Genomic DNA, 20,673 nt, shown 5'->3' on the forward strand with positions numbered 1-20,673 from the left:
TACTGATTGGCTGTGGGAGCGCTGGTGAGACCCGCCTTACCTGCAGGTACGGACTTTAGGTGGTTCCTTCTCACAAACAAACGGGGTTTTGGGATGTTTTCGGGGCAAACGGCCGGATCGTTAGCGCCCTTCAGAGTGCGGATCATTACCGCGTTAAACAGGAGACTATAACTCTCAGCTCCAAGTCTTTTGTTGGGCTGCTTAAGGCACTAAATATTAAAGGTCTTTATACTCCATTTTTCAGTTTTGGACAAACTGCCAAATGCTGAATGGTGTCTGTCCTCAATAGCTATATACACTCATGCTTGATATAACAGCAAATATGCATTTTTCAGGTTAGCATATAAGTATGTGATGACCTGAAAGTCAGTTCAACACGGTCCGCTAAATAGATAAATGTAACCGTGGAGCGTCATTGAAGAGTGACGGTAGATCTGCGGTCTTTTCCCGTGTGAACGCGTAGGTGTTGACAGTTTGTGCCAAACGCCTAACGGAAATGCCCCCGCAGCCAGTCACACGGCTCGTGTGAGTCCAATCATGGGAAAGCAAGCTTTTCTTTGTCGTGAGGTCTTTATGGGGTTCGCGAAACGTTCGCATGAACTTAACATGCAGGAGTGTGCGTTAGCATGACTGAAGGAGGTGGTACGAAGAAAACCAGAGCAGTTTCACGTAAGGGAAAAACAAAACAGTTTGGGAGCTTCAGCCAAAGTGCACAGTGTTGACTGTTGTATTACTCTGTCATCTGTGCAGCTAGATTATTAGATTATAAATTGGGAGAAACACAGTCACCTAAAGTGATTTTTGTAGAAATTACATTATAAAAATCAGACTTCAATATTCAATTTCCAAATAAAATGTTTGTTTTTTCGTCTGCAGGCCTGGTACCGAACAAGGGCGTAGGTTTGGTTTCAACACCAAATCAGTCCTGAACCAAATTAATTGGTAGAGACACCCATACCAAAATTTACACCATTGGTACTGGATAAGCAATTGGAAGCTGCATAGATGGATGGATTTTTCGTTATTTTTTCAGTTCCGTTTCCATCGATCTGCTCCATCTGTATCCGTTTGTTTGCACTGTCCCTTCCTGCCTCTCTTCTCCCTGTGTCTTTGTCACCCCCTACATGTCATGCAGGAATCGGACGGGGCCCCTTTTGGCTTAAGGGTGAGTCAGTTTCCCCTGTCGGCAACCTGAGCATTGCTTCACTTCTTGGCTATAAGGTGATGATTTGGCTGCATGTGTTTCCCCAGTGATATAGGAACCTTCATCGATATAGATATAAAAATGCACAGCAAAGCTCCCCGCAACATCCGTTCAGGTTCTGCCGCTCCGTCCCCCGCCGCTCGTCATCGGAAACCTGAAGAGGGCGCCGCAGGCCCGACACGTCATGAGGGAAGGTACGTGTCTGGGCACAGCAACCTGTTTGGCTGGCAACACTCGTTCAGTGTGAGCGCTGGGGGCTCAGGCAGGCACTGTGGAACGGGCAGAGAGGTACATAACCCCCCCCCCCCCCCTGCATTCCATTGGAGTAGCCTTCAGGAGGGGACAGGGGACAGCTCCACAAGTCAGTACAGTTCCTACGGCAGTGAGCGTCCTTGTGAATGACGGTCAGACCGCACTCTGGCGGCCCGTGAGGCTCCGGTCTGAGTGCGGTTTGCGGTTTGCGGTTTGCTCGAGCCGTCGGCCGCGTCCCCGTGACTTTTTCAACCTGTTTCACAAGAATGTGCGACGGCGGGCAGAACGAAACAGATGACATCAGGCGTCACAGAAAGGAACGGCTTGTTCTAATGTCATGTCAAAGGGAGGAAAGGCCTTTGCTCTTCCTCTGAGGTTCCAGGTTCCCTACATCCCCAAACAAAATAACCATCTTGAAGACAGATACCTCCCCTAACAGAAAAATGAAGATTGCCTCGGAGTTGATTTTGGACTGACCTGTTGGATGATGAAAACAAATTAAGTGCCTCAAGTGCCCTGTAGCCTTACTGGTTTTACTGGCTCTTACAAAACAGCCTGAATGGAGAGGCACGGACTGCCTTCTTTTTCCAGAATGTTCTGGAATTTTTTGTCAGTTACAAACTGTCTATGTACAGCAAACAGCCATGGAAAACAGCCCATATCCTGCAGCTATATTCACTATCAGTTTCTGTCATTTGAAATATGTAGGTGCAGAGATGGTTACCGTTGGGACCTGACTTTCAGAAACCTCCACGGTGAACGAGACACCTCTCGGGAAAGCGAGTCCGCAGATTAGGTGGGTGTGACTTTCCTCAAGACATTTTGAGTCATTGTTCCCGAGTGAATGGTGTCATTAAGTAAGAGGTAGGTCTTAAGAATGCAGGGTGTGGCTTACTTTACTCAGAGGTCAAAGGTTATCGCAGTAGTGAGGGACCAAGGCCTACAGTGGGGGGCACCGGGCACCTACCAGCTGGTCACAAAAACTTGCTTTTAAATAGGCACTGTAGAGACATTTCCACATTTAAAGTGTGAATTTTCAACTATAGCTGGTCTAATAAATGCTTTGATGGGCTGGCGAAAGTTTAATAGTCCTGATTTTGAGGATGGACAGTTTGACCTTGTAAAGGGAGATCGGCTTTGTAAAATGAGTAGCATGGAGCAGGCACTGTGTTCAAGACACTAGGGATATTGGTGAATACGGTCCCCTCTCCCTTGGGCAAGGCGACTCACCGCCCCCCAAACTGCGGTCCTTTGGATAAGACTAGTAAAGTCCGCCGGATCAGGTACGGTTTTGTTTACATTTACGTTGTTCTTCCATTTTTCAGAATTATACTCAAATATGTGACAGCAAACGATAGTTGTTTTTGTTTATATTGTGTATTTATTTGTTCGGCTTGACTGGCTGTTGCTGTGCTGTGATTAAGCAGGTGACGCAGCTACCATTCTGAGCCCAGGGAGGGTCACCCTGAAGAGGGTGTTACCTCACTACCACGATGGCAAATCTCCTCCGTTTTGCTCCAGCTTCTCTTAGTATCTTACATTGTTTATGATCAGTAGCATGATTTGCAAGCCCTAAAACATTATCAGGCAGTGTTGTAATGTGAAAGATTTGCCGCTTATCTGGTGATTGGTATGTAAACAGTCAGCTAATACCCAACTGTCCCTGCAGGATGGCTCCGGGGGGGCGGCTGCATGCTGAGGCTGGTCGAGAAGCTTTTTAAGTGCCGTGGGGATGGAGGCTGTTTCATGTCGTCCGTGACGTGATGTGGTGTCACACTACCATGTGATGTTCTAGTAAAATGATCATGCCATCCCAAATGCGATACCAGAGGCAGGAACTCCGAGGTGTGTGGCTGCCCTCCTACAGAGTGCACCATGATAAACCTTCATAGGAAATATGATAAAGAAATACTCTGAAGAATGTATAAAATTATAACCTAAGTGAAAATGTGCATTCTGTTATTTGAAAATATTGTTACTTTAAGACTCTTGTTGGCACAACTATATTATAAATGTCCTGAAATTAAAATATGGATTTCACTCATCCACAGAAGCCGTGCTTAAAAACACAAAAAAGTTATTGTAGAGCAACTATTGAGGTTTCCATGACGTCTTCGCGATATTTTATCTATTATGCATGTGACAGCCGTTACAAAGAACAACGAATGTATTCCCGCCAGAAGTGTCTTATAAAAATGATAACTGATTTTTACGTCGAAGTTGAAATATCTGACACACCCATTGTTTGGCAGGAGTGGTGGATAAATTGGGCCGTTGCCGTGAATTGGGTTGTTTTGCTCTGTGGTGTGCAGCTGCTGCACTCCAAGCCAGTAGGGGGCGTGCTCATTCTCTGCACAGATTTAGCGACTGTGTTCTTTTTCACTACTGGGATCAGCTACATCTATGTAAACTGTGCCACACATACCTGAAATGTATGTAAATCTCCCAAAGGATATTAGTAATAACATTATAAATATGCATTTTAATATATATTGATATATATTCATGGATCTATGGCCCTGAATAGGTTAAATGTTTAGAAAGTGCATGCATGGATCAATAACTGGTTAGAAGAATTGATGACTCTATATTGAATTAATGGATGGATGGAAGCAGAGGCATCGAAGGATATAGATACCCTGTCAGATTCAAGGGGCCCAGCACTCGAAAATTTACCATCGGGGGCCCGCTCGGCAAATTCTGCTGAAGGAAACCCTCCCTCTTGCTCAGCAAATAATATATTTTGACCGTTCCTCAACCCTTACATAAGTCAAAATGTACTATCCCAAAACCTATCCCAGCCTCATCTACCCTAACCTACCCCAGCCTCATCTACCCTAACCTACCCCAGCCTCATCTACCCTAACCTACCTCAGCCTCATCTACCCTAACCTACCCCAGCCTCATCTACCCTAGGCTAACCTAGCCTAGCCTAGGCATTTGTTGCAAACATAGACATTTAAGAAATTACACATTTAACATACCGGTAATTTTCTAGTAAATGTCAGACATATTAAATTTGGTAATAAGACATAGGCCAAGTCAATGAAATTAATTTGATTAAAATACTGCATTAATTAGAATAGATGTGTTCATGGCACAAGACACACAAGAACTTAAAAGCTACAGCTGCCCACCTTGTCTGGCAATGACAACTTGCACTTAACATACTTCAGATGCTTTGTGTGAGCACTATTCATAAATAATGTGTATGCCGGGTATGTGTTTGTGTAAGTCTGGGACAGTGTAAGGTAAATTGACTTGAGCAGAAGTTTCTCTGTACAGGGGACCCATTACTGCTCAATGTGACAGTGGCAAGCTGAGAGGGGGGGGGGCGAAGGTGGCATTTTGTCAGGCGGCCCAGAATTTCTAGCTGCGCCTCTGGATGGATGACAGTCAATTGTGAAAATATACCAATTCTGAAAGATGCACAGGCAGCTCTCGACTTACATAAAGCAGAATTAAGTAAATACTATCTCACTAAAAAATATCCGTGGTACGTAAAGTTAATGGAAGTGCCAACGCAAATAGGCAATATTTGCCTTTAGGTAAATTTGCACTTTATTTCGTCTTTTATTTAATGTGTGTACTTTTTATATACTAATTGCTAGTATATTTTTGGCATATGTGCTTTTTGCTATAAAGTGTCTTGAATGGTATGGGAAGGTAAATACAAAGTAACATTTGACTTCTGTTTATGGAATGCTTACGTCAGTCAAGGACTGTCTCTATTGGGCTTAAAATGTTCACCTCTAAATTAAATCTCTTACATCTGAACAGCAAGGAGCACAATAGCCTCAAATCTCCTGGGTTCAGGGTTCAAATTCCAACCCTGGTGTGTGCAGATTGCATGTAAAGGAATGACTTTTAACTGCTCATAGTGCGTGTATGTGTGAATTAAACCAACTTCCTTCATAAGAACATAAGAAATTTACAAGTGAGAGGAGGCCATTCGGCCCATCAAGCTCGTTTGGGGAGAACTTAACTAATAGCTCAGAGTTGTTAAAATCTTATCTAGCTCTGATTTAAAGGAACCCAGGGTTTTAGCTTGTGCTACAGTAGTAGGGAGACTATTCCATTTCTCCAAGCATATGTCTTTGCAGGGTGTAGTAGCAGGTGTATCGAAAGGTTAGTCGGCATGTTGAAAGGTTTGTGGGCGTGTCAACAGGAATAGAGTGTAGCAAAGTGGGTGAAACCAGGCAAGTATTTTCCTTTTCTGGAAGTATGGCAATAAGTGTAAACAAGTGCAGGAAATGTCTTACGCCAGGGTTATTCAAATCGAGGTCCGAGCACTACTGGTTTTCCAGCCTTCCTTTACCTGTCAGCCAGGTGTGAAGCCTCTGACCAATCAGAATCAGTAATTATTAAACTAACTACCTGGGGGAACTGAAAACAAGGCCTGGATTTGGATTCGAGGTCCAGATTTGAAAAGCCCTTTCTTATGCTATATGAAGAAATATGAAACAGGTATTTAATTACAGATGTCTATTAATCATAGTCATTGCCTAACCGGTCTATTTCTGAGATAATGCTTATTGACAGCATTTTCAGCTAATAGAAAACATTTCGACACACCCTCCTTTCGATGCTCCCCCGGCTCTACCCTCCAGACACTCATGGTGCTCCTTCTCCGACCCTGGTGTGACATCGCCATCTAGTGGTCTTTTTTGAAACATAACCCCAGTGTGAGAGGAAGGTGATTCAGCTTAGGAGAGGCTGTTATGTAACCTAACCACTGGCCGCTTTCCATATCTGCTGGTTTCTACGCGTTTGCACTTTCAGTATTGATACTGTGTTTTTGTTGTCTTATTTAATGTGCTGCATGGGATATGCCCCGTGCAGCTGCATGTGACTCCTCCGATGGACCATCAGTCAAAAGCAGAGGGTCCTTCCCTGGTACTACAGTGCAAGGCACAGACGTTTCAGTCAGTGCTCCCTACAGGGCTACCATGGGAGGAGCACTGCCTGGCCTGAGGTTCATCGTCAGTCTGGAGGGTCATTCCCAGTCCGGAGGGTAATCCCTAGTCACCAGGGTAATCCCCAGGTGAGGGGAGCAAATCTAGCACATTGTGCAGTCTTGCAGGTTTTCTTGCTTGATAAGCTGGGACTCACACTTCAGGAAAAAAACGTGCATCATTTCATAATAATGAGTTTCATTGTTTCCTGGCCTCGGTGTCATTCTCAGCCTCTGGCAGAGTCTCATTTCCCCAATTTAACGACCAATACCTGTTAATATCCATCAATACCACCAGTGGGCTGCCCGTGCATCAGCCTGAGCTCCGCTATTGTAAGCTGTGAAACAAGCAGTTTACCTCCTACCAGTTTAACCAGTTTAACCTGTTCTTTAGGAGCACATACCTGCAGAAGCATTTTGGGTCTTGAAACACTGAAAAGGGTGAAAAACAGTATCATACCAGATGCTATGAAAAGTGAGATAAGAATTCATAGTGTAACCTCATCCTGCAGCTAGTGCCTGATGTTCCTTAATTTATCCGGCAGAATGGAGCTTCTTTGGATAATAGCAGCATTTCAAACGGACCGCCGGGTGGCTTTGCATGCAGTCCTGTCCTCCACTTTGTTTATTCCCTCCCACTTTACACAAGATTCATCCCGTGGCCCAAAGACTTGGAGCAGGGTAATCGTTCACCTATATCTCACCATGTCTTTGTGAGATGGTGTGTGACATTTGAAGTTTGCTGTGTCTGTCCTGCCACGTGCTTTGTACCGTCCTGAGTAGTTTTCCACCGGCTGCAAGCCTGATTGGATGGACAAATGAGTGAATTGCAAATTATGGAGCTCTTCCCCCCCCCCCCTGGGGAGCAACATTAATGAGTCTGTAACTTCAGGGCAAACAGTGCAATGTTCAGGGCCCAAGTCTTACAGATTACAGTAAGATTTTACATATTTGAATTAAGTTTTGGAGGAGGTTACTATGGGTGGTCGCTGGAATGGCGGCAGCAGAGGGAGGAGATTGGATTGGCTGCCTAGGATGTGGAACTAGATTTCTTTCTCCACTTTTGTAGGGCAATATTTAAACATGAATGATACAGAAAAAATATTTTGGATATGTTCAGGCCTCTTTGGTTCAGTATTAATTCTCTTCACCATCTATCACCACGCAATAACCCTGGATTCCTATGTAACTCTTAAAGTCATCATCCATGTCCAAGTTTTTGTGTTCTTATAACGATAAATCTTTGAGCAGAAACTGAAGAATACTTGTGTAGTTTGGCAAATGCTTAGAGTTTCTTTAGGCGTGTCAGTCAGTTGGAGCAAACAGGCCCTGGCTGCCGGCCAACAGGAATGGAAACCTTTCCTTCCTCAGTGACCTTTCCTCATTAAATAACAGCAAGTTCATATATATTTAATTACCTTTACATATCCGCACTTAGATCAGAGCAGTTAGGACACAATTAACAGCTCTGCAAATTGAAGCTGGTTAGCATAGGTCTGCACAGAAAACATGAAATAAAATCTCCCTGTGGATCAGACTCCAAAAGGACAAAAATAGTACCGCTGTAGCACAAACTGTGCATCCACTGATCAGATTTACAGTCCACATTGCTGGCCTTTAAAACCAGTGAAACCGGTTTCCTTCATGGGCCTTCAGTCTTACTTTAATTGTATTTCTGTTGTACTTTTTACTGGGGAATGTGCATTTTGGAAATTACTGGCCATATAAGTATGGGAAAACTGCAACATACCAACAGCAGAGGTTCATGAGGTTCTGTTTCACTCAGAAGTAAAACAGCATTATTCAGAGTCCTTTTTTCAATGAATTAATGATCGTAGTTCGTTTACCACCCACCATCGCCACCTCGTGGCGTAATGATGTACGGACGCATGAAAGACTCCGAATGGGAATAAAATCGAATGAACATGAAATATAATTCATTTAATTAACAATACGTTTTTAAAGGGGAGCCCCCACCCAGAACTAAAAATATTTAAAGGGGATTTCCATCTCTAAGGTACAGCGGACAAGATCACAGATTTCACAGGGGGCGTATGACCAGGCTGGGAAGGTTTGTTGTGCCAGCCACTCCCGAAAGGTTTTGCATATGAACCGCTCTCACTCTATCGCCACTTTCTTTGCTGGGTTAGTGACTATGGTCAGTGAAACAGAGCTCCTGCTCGGCCGGCCACGGGCACCGCTAAACAAAGGAAGTGAATGGGGGAATACATGATGAGAGTGAATGAAAGGCGGGCGGAGGGAAAAGCGCGCCGCGGGTCGCGTTTTCAGCGCGCCGAACGTCAATCAGCGGTTGCCTTGGTAGCGCTTGACGTAAGTGTCCCTTGCCCTGCCCCTGCTCGTCGGGCTGATGATCTGAGGGAAACCCCGTGGATCGCGGAGCTAGACTGACAGAGCCGGAGTCAGCTGTGTGGCCAGCGCGAGGAGTCCTGCCGTAGCACGCACAGGTAGGACGCGGTCCGGTCCCGTGTCGCCTGCAGGCGCGTCCCCGCCGCCGCCGCCTCTTCATCATGTCCTCCTTATCTTCATCCCGTCCTCCTCTTCCTCCTGTAATGTCTCACCTCGCTTGCTCTTCCTCTCGGTGAGCTCGGTGTAGAGCAGTAGGTGTGCGGCGGTGGCTCGGCTGTGCCGCAGCCCGTCAGTCCGCCGTTGCCTCGTTCCACCGGTTCGGTGTCGGTTTATCCCGCTTTTGAGATTCCTTCCCGTATGGAACGTTTCGACTGGGCGTCGGTCCGATATTGGCTCTGACTGACTCAGCTGGAGCTGGTATTCAGGGACGGCTCGATTAGCATCCCGAGCCCTTAAAAGGTGCAGTGGTTCCAGGGGTCGGGTAGCCACGGGTGGGCGGTGTGACAGACCCTCTTTTAGGGCGTTTACAGACAGCGGGCCGCCGCCCGAACTGTAGCAGGGCGGCACGTAAGCTGTGGCCGGAATGGGCAGGGCCGAACCGTGCTGGGCGGCTGTGCGCTGGCCTCCGCAACCGGTGCCGCGGTTTTCCCGAGAAGCCAGTTTAACCTCAGCGGGTTTCCCCGACCTGCGGTCACTGGGCGGCTGGGTAGCTGTATGCGAGCCTGTAGCCGGCCAGCGGCACTTTAGAAATGACCTCGTATAAAGCGAATTAACTTCTCAAACGCTGTCCGCACGAGGGGAGTCGGCTCTGGGCTGGACGCCGACGCGCGACTCTGCCCCGGGCGGCGTGACAAGGCGCGGCCCCCCGCCTACAGGTTGGGTCAGGTAGCGCCAGGCTCTGGGTGTGGCCGAGGCCGCGCAGGTACAGACGCTGCCAGCTCACCGAATTTCTGCTTTAACACTTTTAGGATTGGGGTGGGGGAAATCAATTTTATAAAGTGTATTTTGTAGTTTTCCAGACCCTTTAGGCGAGTTCGATTATAATGTGATCTTGGGTTACAATGTATTGGCACTAAACTTAATTTTCGCACGTAGTCCTCTTTTTGTTACGACGAGTACACGATCCCACGGGTAAATTTAGAAAAAAATAAGTTTCGGTTTGACACATCTGGCGACAGCAAACGTATCGCCCGCATTGTGTCCATGTGGGTTAGACAGCCATGGCGGGATTTTAGGACTGACGGATGTGCGTATTGCCAGGTTAAAACTGCTCTGGGCGACTGATCGTGATGGAGAATAAGGATTGATTGTACATGGCGGGGCATTGCTGATTAACATTACTGGTGATGCCTCGAGGCTCTTCTGCATGATGCAAGTAGGGAAGTGTTACTGGCTTACTGTAGTGCGTGTGTGGCTGTAGTTGTCGGTGCTGCGTATTGCCTTATGAAGGTGCTACAGACTAACTGGTTAGGAGAATAATCTTTATTGTCATTGTACATGTGCAGTGAAACTGTAGTTTAAGTTAAAGCTGGTAGGACAATGTTTGCTGTGTGCTTTAAAACAGGACAGCTAATAATTTGAAGTTGCTAATGTTCTTTTATTCTACTAGTTGTTTGATTTACTTAGCTAAAAGGGAGACATCTTTTGTGTTAAAGGTATAATCTGTGACGACTACTGAGGGAAAAGAAGTAGATGCAGTTCTAAAATGCTGAATGTGTTAAAACAATCTCTTAAGGAAATATTTGGGTGTATTTTAGTTAAAAACTGAAGGCCCTTCGCAGGGGACAAGGTGACAGTGAGCAGCGTGTCTGTCTGGGGACTCCAGGTGCAGGAGGGGAATTTTGCAGAACTCAGCATGTAATCACCCCCCCCCCCCCCCTCCCATGAGTAACAGATTGAGCTGCAGTCCCCAGATTTACTTAAAGCATAGATACATCAGTACATTGGAAGACGAAGGGCCCATCCTTGTTCCATAGCATTTTTTTTCTCATTTATTTTTTTTCCTGTGTAATACATTATGAAGGATTAAAAATTCTAACTTGAATAAACCTGTCCATCCAGTTTAACCTATTGGTTGAACAATGACCCAGATTTAGACTAAAGTTTTTTGAGACCCCAGACCTCAGACAAACATTTTCTGAGGAATGGCTTTAAATCCCCAACCTCCCTCTGATGTGATACATCCAGGAGGTTTTCAGTAATCTTTGCATCCAACAGACGATAAAGATTAACCTGTATTCAAAAATTTTCATGAGGATTTCTTGCTTTCTAAATGTCCAAAAAAAGGAATTTATCGCTCAGTCACTTTTGTAGTTCACAGCAACTGTTACCTTGTAGCTCATTTTGTTCTCTAACGTGATTTTGAAATGTGTGAGATATGAGGCTGAAAGTTGTTTAATTTTAATTTTGGTCAAATCTATTAATCATTCATGTCCCATCTGGGCTACCCGGTCATTTTTATCTGAAGAGAGAACACAAACTTGAACGACGTGTTGGTATATGGTTTATCTAAGTCTTGCGTTTTAAATGAAAGACATTTACAATGTAAATGCTTTATTAAGGCTTCTTATGTCTAATACTCGTGTGCCATTTCATGTATATTGTGACAGTTTAATGACTGTATTAATAGTTCAAAGACCTTTGCCCTGGAGAAAATGAGTGTGTGTTAAAACATTAAGTACCAAATCGTTTAAATTTTGCTCAATGGGTACGTGTTTATGTCAGTTTGTAGAATTCACAGTGTATTTTACCTTACATGAAGCGGTGTTCAGACAAACCTGAAAGAATCATCTAGTTCAGTGTCTGGAAAACAGGACGAAAGGTGCTTGGGCTCATTTACATGTCGTCTCATCTAAGTCACATTTTCCTTCACCTGCTGGTTTCACACTGGCATAGAAAATACCAGCAGACAGGTAGTGCCGGCTGTTCATTCGGGGATCATATGTCCGTTAGCACACTTCAAAGCTGACAGTTAGAGATTGTAATTGGAACTACTGTCAATCTCATTGTGGCCACAGTACTGAGCAGCCATGGACAAGAGCGAGCTGGTGCAGAAGGCCAAACTGGCAGAGCAGGCGGAGCGCTATGACGATATGGCGGCCGCCATGAAGGCGGTCACAGAACAGGGGGGCGAGCTGTCCAACGAGGAGCGCAACCTACTCTCTGTGGCCTACAAGAACGTGGTGGGAGCTCGTCGCTCTTCCTGGAGGGTCGTCTCCAGCATCGAGCAGAAGACTGAGTCCAACGAGAAGAAGCAGCAGATGACCAAGGAGTACCGGGAAAAGATTGAAAAGGAGCTCAAGGATATTTGCGACGACGTCCTGGTGAGGCACCTTTCCTTCCATTTGCCGCAAAAATCTCTCTGAATGGGAATGTGCCGTATTCCCGTTTTTCTCCTCACTAACGGCGACATGATGTTTGCAGTAGGCTGCCCCCTACACAAGATGGAGTAGAAACTCCAGTGGATTTGATTGGTTTCCACACAGTCACTGGAGGGTGATTGCACATGCTACCTTGTCTCTCTTTCTTGTATAATGAACCTGCATATTTGCAATAGATGAAGCGTGTTCAGGCAAGCGATAAAAGGAACCTTCCATATGGTTCAGCCAGTGAGCAGTGAGCACAGGTATACCACAGTGCCTCAATGCCAAAGCAAGTCAACACGGGTATGGCTGGTTTGTAAATCAGAGGTGTGGTTTGCTCTTGTTTGGTAGAGGTGGGAAATCTTTGATGGATCTCAGGTGGAGGTTTAGACCACATATCCAAATTAACTGCTCTCAGATTCAGGTCAAAGTTGGCATTCAAGTACGTGAGGGTGTTCTGTGACTAGGGGCCTGTATCACGAAGCAAGATTTGTTGCTTACCTAGATAACTTGTCGGATTTAAAGTACTCCACTTTAAATAGACTTTATCTTCGTCCCCTTACATTTAGTCCAGAGTTCCTTAAATCGGACAAGTTCTTGCTAACCCAAAAATCCAGTTTCGTGATACAGGCCCTAGATCTGTACCCATCCTCATTGCCTTGGGGTAGCCAGTGTTAATATATACTAGCATTGCTGTATAATGATCAAGGAAGGAGAAATGATCAGATATATGAAGCAGACTCTTTACTCCTTAACTTGTGTCATTCACTCTAGCTCTGTCTGGAATGTACGGTTTGTGCTTTCTTTTTGCAGCCTTGTTTTTGATGGCTTTCTGAAACGTCTCTCTTAATTAGGAAGAATGTAACGGTTGCAAATGACACTTAATGGTATCCTGTGGTTCCTGTAGTGTTTGCATTTATTCTCTTGGTGTAAGAAATCGGATATCTGATGCTAAGTCGCCTTTCTGTAGCAATGCAGGGCAGGAGACACTTACGGAATAAGCCATTTGGCTTCTAGCACGTTTGTGGAGCGGGTCTGGCCCTCAGACTTCTGCACTATATAATGTGGTTGTATAAATATGACTATTCAGCAAACCACAGGATGAAGGTCAACTTACACAGAAACTTGTTGGCAGTGTTGGTTTGATCCATTTTATGGAGCCAGTTCTGCCAGTCTGTACATTTCTTCCAGGGTTAAGTGGGACACTGTATGTTCCTGGGCTCCGGCTGGTGCATCTGTGTTATCTGAGCCTCAGTCTTTGTCCCCACTAGAGGCAGGCATGCAGTCCAAGCACCTGGCAGTGTTAAGGATTGCGCTGCTTGTATAAACCTTCCGATCAGCTGCTGGAATGCATTCAACCCTTAATCCTTAATGGCTGCACTACTAGAGCATACAAGATGTGTTTCGCTGACACTCACTGAAACACCAAAAGATACTTGGCACTCAAACTGCATTAAACTGTTGAGGACTGGAGTTGTTGGTGGCAGTGAAGGACGGCATGATCAGAAGCTTGCTTTTGTTTCTGGAGCAAACTTTAGCTGGTATTAAAAATCCAGCAAAAGTTCAACGTGCCAGCCCCTCCCCCCATTCCCCTGAACGGCTGTGGGGGCTGGTGGGGTGCCGGAGCACTTTTTTCTGAATTGCTCCAACGGTATAGTGTGAATTCTCTGCGACACTTATTCTGTACTTGCATACATCACAAGTATCAGTGCATAACACCAGGATCGGTATTCCTACTGTTGCCATATTGTGATGATACATTGTACAATGTGCTTAAAGAGCTTAATAATGATGGAAAGCTGTTTGATTATTCTTGTATTTATGTTTAAGGTTCTCCTGGACAAATATCTCATCCCCACAGCAAGCCCTGCTGAGAGCAAAGTCTTCTACTTGAAAATGAAGGGAGATTATTTCCGCTACTTAGCAGAGGTGGCCTTGGGAGAAGAGAAATCCAGTAAGTGATGAGGCGTCTGTTTGAATTGGGCCTGGTTGATGGGAGGGGGGACCTGTTTTCCACCCGGTGAGTGAAGATGAGTTTGTTTGTTGTTGGAGGGTAATGTTATAGTAAAGTCACTTTGAGAGCTCGTTTGTTTTCCAGTTCCTGCTATGTATCACAGCTGTTGTAGTGTTTACTCTAAAAGTCCCCTCCCCTCCCCCCCCTCCTGGGGGCTCTGTATCTCCGCATCTGATGGTCTTTGTCCTCGCTGTTTTCAGCTCAAATTCAGTGCGCTTTTGACACATCTTAACAACCCTGAACATCGTGGGCTGTTAAAGGTTTTATTATTAAAATGTCCTTCATTTTTTTTTTCTTCAGTATTTCATTTTTTTTAAATGTTTTTTTTTTTCTTTAGCATAAATGTAATCACAGGGTCTTTAAAATCTGTGCTGCAAAAATGTGATGAACTGGGGGAGTTGATTACGGAATCGTGGTGGGTCCCTGAGACATGGCTGGAGATGGGAGGGGACTGTCGCCGTGATGCTTCAACACATGGTGGGTGGAGTGGAGGCGGGAGCTGGTGAGCCTTCCAGTGGCTCACTTCTCCCAGCTTGGAGTGTATGGGACAAGTCCCCACAAGCCCGACGGCCAGAGCCAGGGAACATGCTGCGGCTGGTTGGACGTGGCGGAGAAGGGGGGAATCATGCGGCGTGCAGAGCCAAAATGGCGGCGTTTCACTTCACTGTGAACTTGTCAGCCCTTTGTGTCTGTGTCGCTCATCGCTATCATTCACTTTTATGTCACTGGGCATATTGTTGTCCATGTTTGAGCACCTAAGCCCACAGCAGTCATAGGCCCCCAGTTGTGTTTTGGTCCCTGGAGGAGTTCCACTCTGATGTCCAAAGTTGAGGTACTTGCATTTCTTCAGCTGAAACACCCTGATGTGGTTGTGGTACAAACCATGACTCCCTGGACAGAAGCTCCAGGTACATAACCGTGATATGTGTGTGTGTGTGTGTGTGTGTTCCCACATTTGTAGGCTTCAGAATACATATTCCCACGTTTCCCTTCTGTTTCACTGTGTTTCCTTAGTCAGAACTGGATAAGAGTATGAAGCCGGTGACTCACAGAGAACCCATATGGCTACTCTGACATGCACTGCTCTGTCTGCGTGCACTGGCACACGTTTTCCTCAGAGCAATCTGGCCTGACATTAACAGTGAACGGAAGTGCCCGTAGTAGCTGGGTGTCACTGGGTGACGGGGGGGCTGCTTCTATTCCATGGGGGGGGGGGGGCTGCCGTAATTTCTTTTCATACACAGTCCATGCTAGACATGCTACAATGGCTTATAGTCTGCTCTTGTTTGAATATGGATCCTATTAATAAATGAAACCAAATGTTTTTCTAACAGTTTCAATGGCTTGTTAGCACATTAACTGATATCATGAGCTGCTTCTATTATCCTGAAGAAGAGCTGGCAGTTCCCTGCAGTTGGGCCTGTTTTCTCACTCTTCCTCTACTCCCGTGATGAGTATCCAGCATGTCTATTTTGACGGCCTCTTCACTGCCTCCTGTATTAATCCTGACGCCGGTTTGTATTGCAGTACCTTCAGGTTTCGTCCACTCATAGGTGGGTCATTCTAGCCTTTGAAAAGGATCTATTTTTGTTCACCAGCTCTTTGTGGGGGACTGGGCAGATTCTGTGTTGTGTATAAAAAGAAGTGGCGTCTTCCCTAGAACAGGCTGTGATAGGTTAGCAGACAGGAAGTGAAATCAGCTGGGAATGTCTGGCATGCTACACGAGAGTCATAGGTTCTCTTCAAAGAGGGTTTTCAGGCTAACCAGCATGTGCAGCAGTGGTGTTTTGATATGTGCTGGTTCACAGCAAGTCAGTACTTTTGATTCAGGTTTAATTTTCACAGCAGTTCTTGATCTTGCATATACTGTGATTTTTCTATCCAAGAGAATGAAAAACACCACGGCCTGTATACCAGTGCTTTTCTATTGCATGCTCTCTGAGCAAATCTATTAGACCATTTTCCCCTACTCTTAGTGACCTGTGTTGCTGTCACTGTAAGCTTGGCTGCTGAGAGCTGTGGCAGCAGTCAATGGGAATGCCTCTATTTCAATGTGCCTTTTAAAGGTCATTTGGATACAACAGTATAGTACCTCATTTCCAGGAGGAGCTGCTCTGTGATGCAGATGTGTCACTTGTTTTGCTGCCTTGTTTCTCTTCTGCCAGCCATCATCGGCAGCTCCCAGGAGGCCTATCAGGCAGCGTTTGACATCAGCAAGAGCGAGATGCAGCCCACACACCCCATCCGTTTGGGCCTGGCCCTCAACTTCTCAGTCTTCTACTATGAGATCCTCAACTCTCCTGAGCGAGCCTGTCAGCTGGCCAAATCGGTACGGCAGGGGGGTGATGTGGAGGTGGGCGTTCTGAGGTCTCCCCAAATGCAGCTGTTTGATGCTCTTTCCATGCCTCTCTTTGCAGGCTTTCGACGAGGCAATAGCAGAGCTCGACACGCTGAATGAGGATTCGTATAAAGATAGCACTCTGATCATGCAGCTGCTGAGGGACAACTTGACAGTGAGTGTTGCTTCCAGGAGTAGACGAGCTATGACTGCACTATGGTCCTGAAGCAGGTCTGAAGGTATGTTCTGTGTTCCCTCAGCTGTGGACCTCAGACACCCATGGGGACGGCGACGATAACGAGGAACGTCGGGACAACTGATTGGCGACCAGCTCTCCAATCCGCTCTACCTGTCAATCATCCCAGCTCATCTTCAGCACTGAGACCACCTCCATGACCTGCTTCTTTCTTTCACACTCTCACCAGCCTCTGTCTCGACTTTCTGTGTGTGCAGGGTGGTTGGTGTGCTGGGCCTGTGCGTACTTGAGGGGTTATAAAGGGGGGGGGGGTGTAGGGCTGGCCGGGGAGGGGGGGGGGGGCAGCAGGCATAGCTAGCTTACTGTATATGTACGTTCCGTATAGGTGAAACATTCTGAGTGTCTGGCATGTGTAGTTCAGTGGGTGGGTCGTGGTGCAACCAGGGTATGGGGTTGAGCCTGGAAATAGGAAGCAGGCAGGAAGAGCATCGAGTGAGATGGACGCTGTAGGCAGGAAAAAAATGACATTCCATTTTATTGAAGTCTGCTCTTCTTAGGTGACCCTTAAGTGACTTTTTAAGATTTGTGTAACGATTTGCGAGATTAAAAAAAATAACAAAGCAAGCAGTCAATGGGCTTTGATGCTGCATCTTAATGTGTATCGGGCAGAGCAGTGAAATAGCAACTCCTCTTTCCTACTAGGGTTTTATCGCATTCTCCTTTATCTCCTATTTTGATACTTGCCTGTCGCATGTGACCAAGAGAATTTCATGGGAGGAGAGGGACCTTGCTGTCGGGGGTGGCTATCTTTCATGTCTTTGGAAATTTCACCCAAGTATAATTGTTGTTTGGAGGGGAAAATGTCATTTCATGTAAGTGGAATAAAATACTTAAAAATGTCTGTCAGCTTCCTGTGATGTAGGATCCGGCGGCTCTGGTGTCATCGCGCATCCCTGGGGACACGGTGACTTTATGTAATGGCATCATGAGCAGACGGTTATGTGAAAGTCCTTCCACAGTCACGAGACACATCGCTGCACCTGCCTCACGTGGCTCTGCTCCACTTCAGGGTGGCTCTGGTGAACAGGATGTGCTAAGCTGGAGAGGTCATTGTAGCACAGGAGACAGGTCCTCTATAGCAGTGTTTTCCCAATCCGTTCCTTGGGGACCCACAGTCGGTCCATGTTTTTGCTCCCTGCCAGTCTGTCTACATTTTTGCTCCCTTGCAAAAACGTGAACTGTCTGTGGGTCCCCGAGGACCGGATTGGGAAACACTGCCCTATAGTGCTGCTCTACCTTGTTATGGTGAGTGAAGCTTCACATGTGTGACTGTGCTTGCAGCCGGCAGATTTGTTTTTACCACTAACAGTATGTGTAAGAAGGCCACAGTGTGCAGTGAAAACAGGGAGTTATACAATAGTCTGCCTTTTAGGTCAGCCCCAGAACTAAAGCTAAATTGAGCAGTTTCTTTTTATACTATTCTGCAAATGAAAATGTACAAATCATATGATTTTGGATTTTGGCTTTTTTTTTTTAAAACAAAAGAGATTGCTTGAGAAGTGCATCTTTAAAGTCTTGCTGACGAAAGGTTTTGAAGGACAGTTTTGGGTTTGGACGTGGTGAGCACAGTGAAAGTCTGCCTGTCGTCCCGATGTGTTCCACCTGCCCAGTGAATCACAGCCATGACTCAGTGTGCTACAGCCAAGTAGACAACATTGCTGAGGGTCACAGCAAGTCAGTCAACACCAAGGACGCAGAAAGGCTGCAGCACACCTTGCATGCACCTCACATGTACGTACACGCACAGCGTTATTAATCATCCCAATCAGGTCCTACATCATTGTGCAGTTTATATACCTGGACTTAAAAGCTAATCCTTTGAAGGTGTTTTTTTATTGGATGAGTCACTGAACTCTCCTGTCAGAAAAGCTGACTAAACTTGTCCTTTTTGCATAATTTTTCAAGTGCAGCACTATTCAAGAAGACAGTTTAATCTCAAGAGAGTGTGACACTAGAGAAATCTGGCCTGGAATCTTAGGAAATGACCCCTTCATTGCAACTGGGTGTGTCAACAGCTCCTTGCCCCCAGCACTGTGTATAACCTAGGAGACAGGAGACTAACAGCTGAGGAATGTTTGCAGGAGGGATATCTGCCCCCCCCCCCTCCTGGGGCAGAATCATATGGAGAAGTGAGTGAGTGAGAATCAGCCCTTGTCAAACCATAGTCTACAGAATGTACTAGGGAGTTGGTCTTTATGTTGCAGTGAATTACAGTTTTTAAATTCATCATTTCAGCTGTGCTAAAACTGGGCCACTAACTGCAGACCCGCTTCTTTCTCTGATCCTGTTTCCACCATAAACTAAACTGGATTAACTTGGAGGTCACACTGGCAATGTCACCCTGCTTCCTGAATATGGTTCCCTGGGTGACATACAGGACGGTATTTGGGTTCTTTACCACTTTGAAAGTCCCTCTGAGTGAGCCAACGTGGGCTAAGTCTAGGTCAGGAAGCTCTCTCCTTGTGCCCTAAACACAAAATCCCAGCCTAACTCTGAAGCCCATCTACGTCACCAGGGTGATGCTGCTCTCTGCAAATAGCCTAAGTGACATCATGTGCTTCCTGGCACATGATGTCATTTACTCCCCAGCACTATTTGTGCCTAAGAGCTGTCTTCCTCTTCCCTACACCACAAGTCTGGATTTCGACCACATTTTACACTAACAAGGTTCACTGTTCACTCACTCCCACGAAACACACTCATCCCTAAAAACATCAGTCTTTATCCGGGCAGTTTGGCAGAACTTACATCTGACACATTTTGTGTCCTGCTTTCATTAACTGGACTCTTCACTGAGGCAACGAAGATTTAGACCAACATGTGTATGTTGTCCTTGTAAGTATGACATGGTGGGGGGGAAAAAACTTGCTGAATTCAGGGGATACTGAATTCAGAGCTTGTGTGCTGGTAAATTAACAAGGATGCAAATGCTTATCTTGCCATTGCACTGGAGTTTAGCTTCAAAATCAGTTACTGGAGACCTTCTTCCCATTCATGTTATACCTACAAACCACTAACTTTTAAGGTCACCACTATATAAATGTTTAGTTTAAGTGTTCCACTTTTAATATGTTTGACGCTATTATTGTTACATTAAACCTTTTATTCTTTGCAGTCCACACGCATGTACATTGGTAGGTTTCTCAAATCCCATCTTGCTTTCCTCTGAGACACACAAGTTACAGCAAAGCTTTTATCTGACACCCCTGGAGCATTTTTTTGGGCTTAGGGCCTCACTTAAGGGCCCAACGGATATGTGACAATTCCCAGGTACAGGGGCTTAACCGGCTTTGCAAACAAACCACACTATCCACACCCACTTGTGTAACATTTCCCTTTCTTATAAAATGCTAAACTAACATGTATGTTGCTCTTTACAAATGAAATAGATGATTAAATATGTGGCTATTTCAATAAATGTTAATATATTAGTTTTTGTGCATGTTTGTCAATACTGCCCCCTGCAGTTAAAGATACCGCCTACATTTTAAGTTTGCATTACAGCCATCCATTTTCTCTACCCGCTTGTCCACTGTATGTTTCAAAGCTACCTAAATGCGTATAATGCATACGACCATGACGCATGGGAACTTTATTAACAAACATTTTGACAGCATCTGTGTGTGCCCCCCACGAGAAGCTATCGCATATAGACGGGAAACTGGTTCCAGTGGTATTCAGACATGGAGTCACGTCTAAATTACAGGGTTGTCATTTGTCACGCATCTGGCGTGATACTCACGCTTTCAGACTCTCACGCTCACGCAAAAATCTTCCATCGTATTTGTATTGTTGCATTATAAAGTTAACCTGGGGTAGTTTGCAGGCCTTACAGACTGTTTACAAGGTAATAAAACATGTAAATGCGTGTGCATGTGTGTGCAGACTTGTCTCGAATTGAAAATCTTACTCCAGCCATCTGACCA

The 20,673-nt window shown here is 45.6% G+C and overlaps 1 protein-coding gene and 1 long non-coding RNA gene across 4 annotated transcripts; both read left to right on the forward strand.

The window, feature by feature from the left end:
- The first annotated feature begins 64 nt into the window (after nt 1-64).
- Nucleotides 65-3,491, forward strand: LOC111848272 (uncharacterized). 3 transcript variants are annotated; one of them, XR_002839272.2, is made up of 4 exons: nt 65-1,165; nt 1,252-1,398; nt 2,165-2,252; nt 3,126-3,491. It is a non-coding gene; the product is annotated as an uncharacterized lncRNA (long non-coding RNA). The 3 variants fall into 3 exon arrangements; XR_002839271.2 differs by having other exon boundaries at nt 65-669; nt 877-1,165; nt 2,165-3,491; XR_011984870.1 differs by having other exon boundaries at nt 2,165-3,491.
- Nucleotides 3,492-8,716: 5,225 nt separating this feature from the next.
- On the forward strand, nt 8,717-17,588 carry ywhaz (tyrosine 3-monooxygenase/tryptophan 5-monooxygenase activation protein, zeta polypeptide). Its single transcript, XM_023820159.2, has 6 exons — nt 8,717-8,875; nt 11,795-12,100; nt 13,970-14,093; nt 16,319-16,482; nt 16,571-16,666; nt 16,752-17,588. The coding sequence occupies exons 2-6, from the start codon at nt 11,807-11,809 to the stop codon at nt 16,809-16,811; spliced, it is 738 nt and encodes a 245-aa protein (XP_023675927.1). The 5' UTR covers nt 8,717-8,875; nt 11,795-11,806; the 3' UTR covers nt 16,812-17,588.
- Nucleotides 17,589-20,673: the final 3,085 nt, after the last annotated feature.

The sequence above is a fragment of the Paramormyrops kingsleyae genome, chromosome 23 (assembly GCF_048594095.1).
Source record: "Paramormyrops kingsleyae isolate MSU_618 chromosome 23, PKINGS_0.4, whole genome shotgun sequence".
Taxonomy (NCBI): Eukaryota; Metazoa; Chordata; class Actinopteri; order Osteoglossiformes; family Mormyridae; genus Paramormyrops; species Paramormyrops kingsleyae.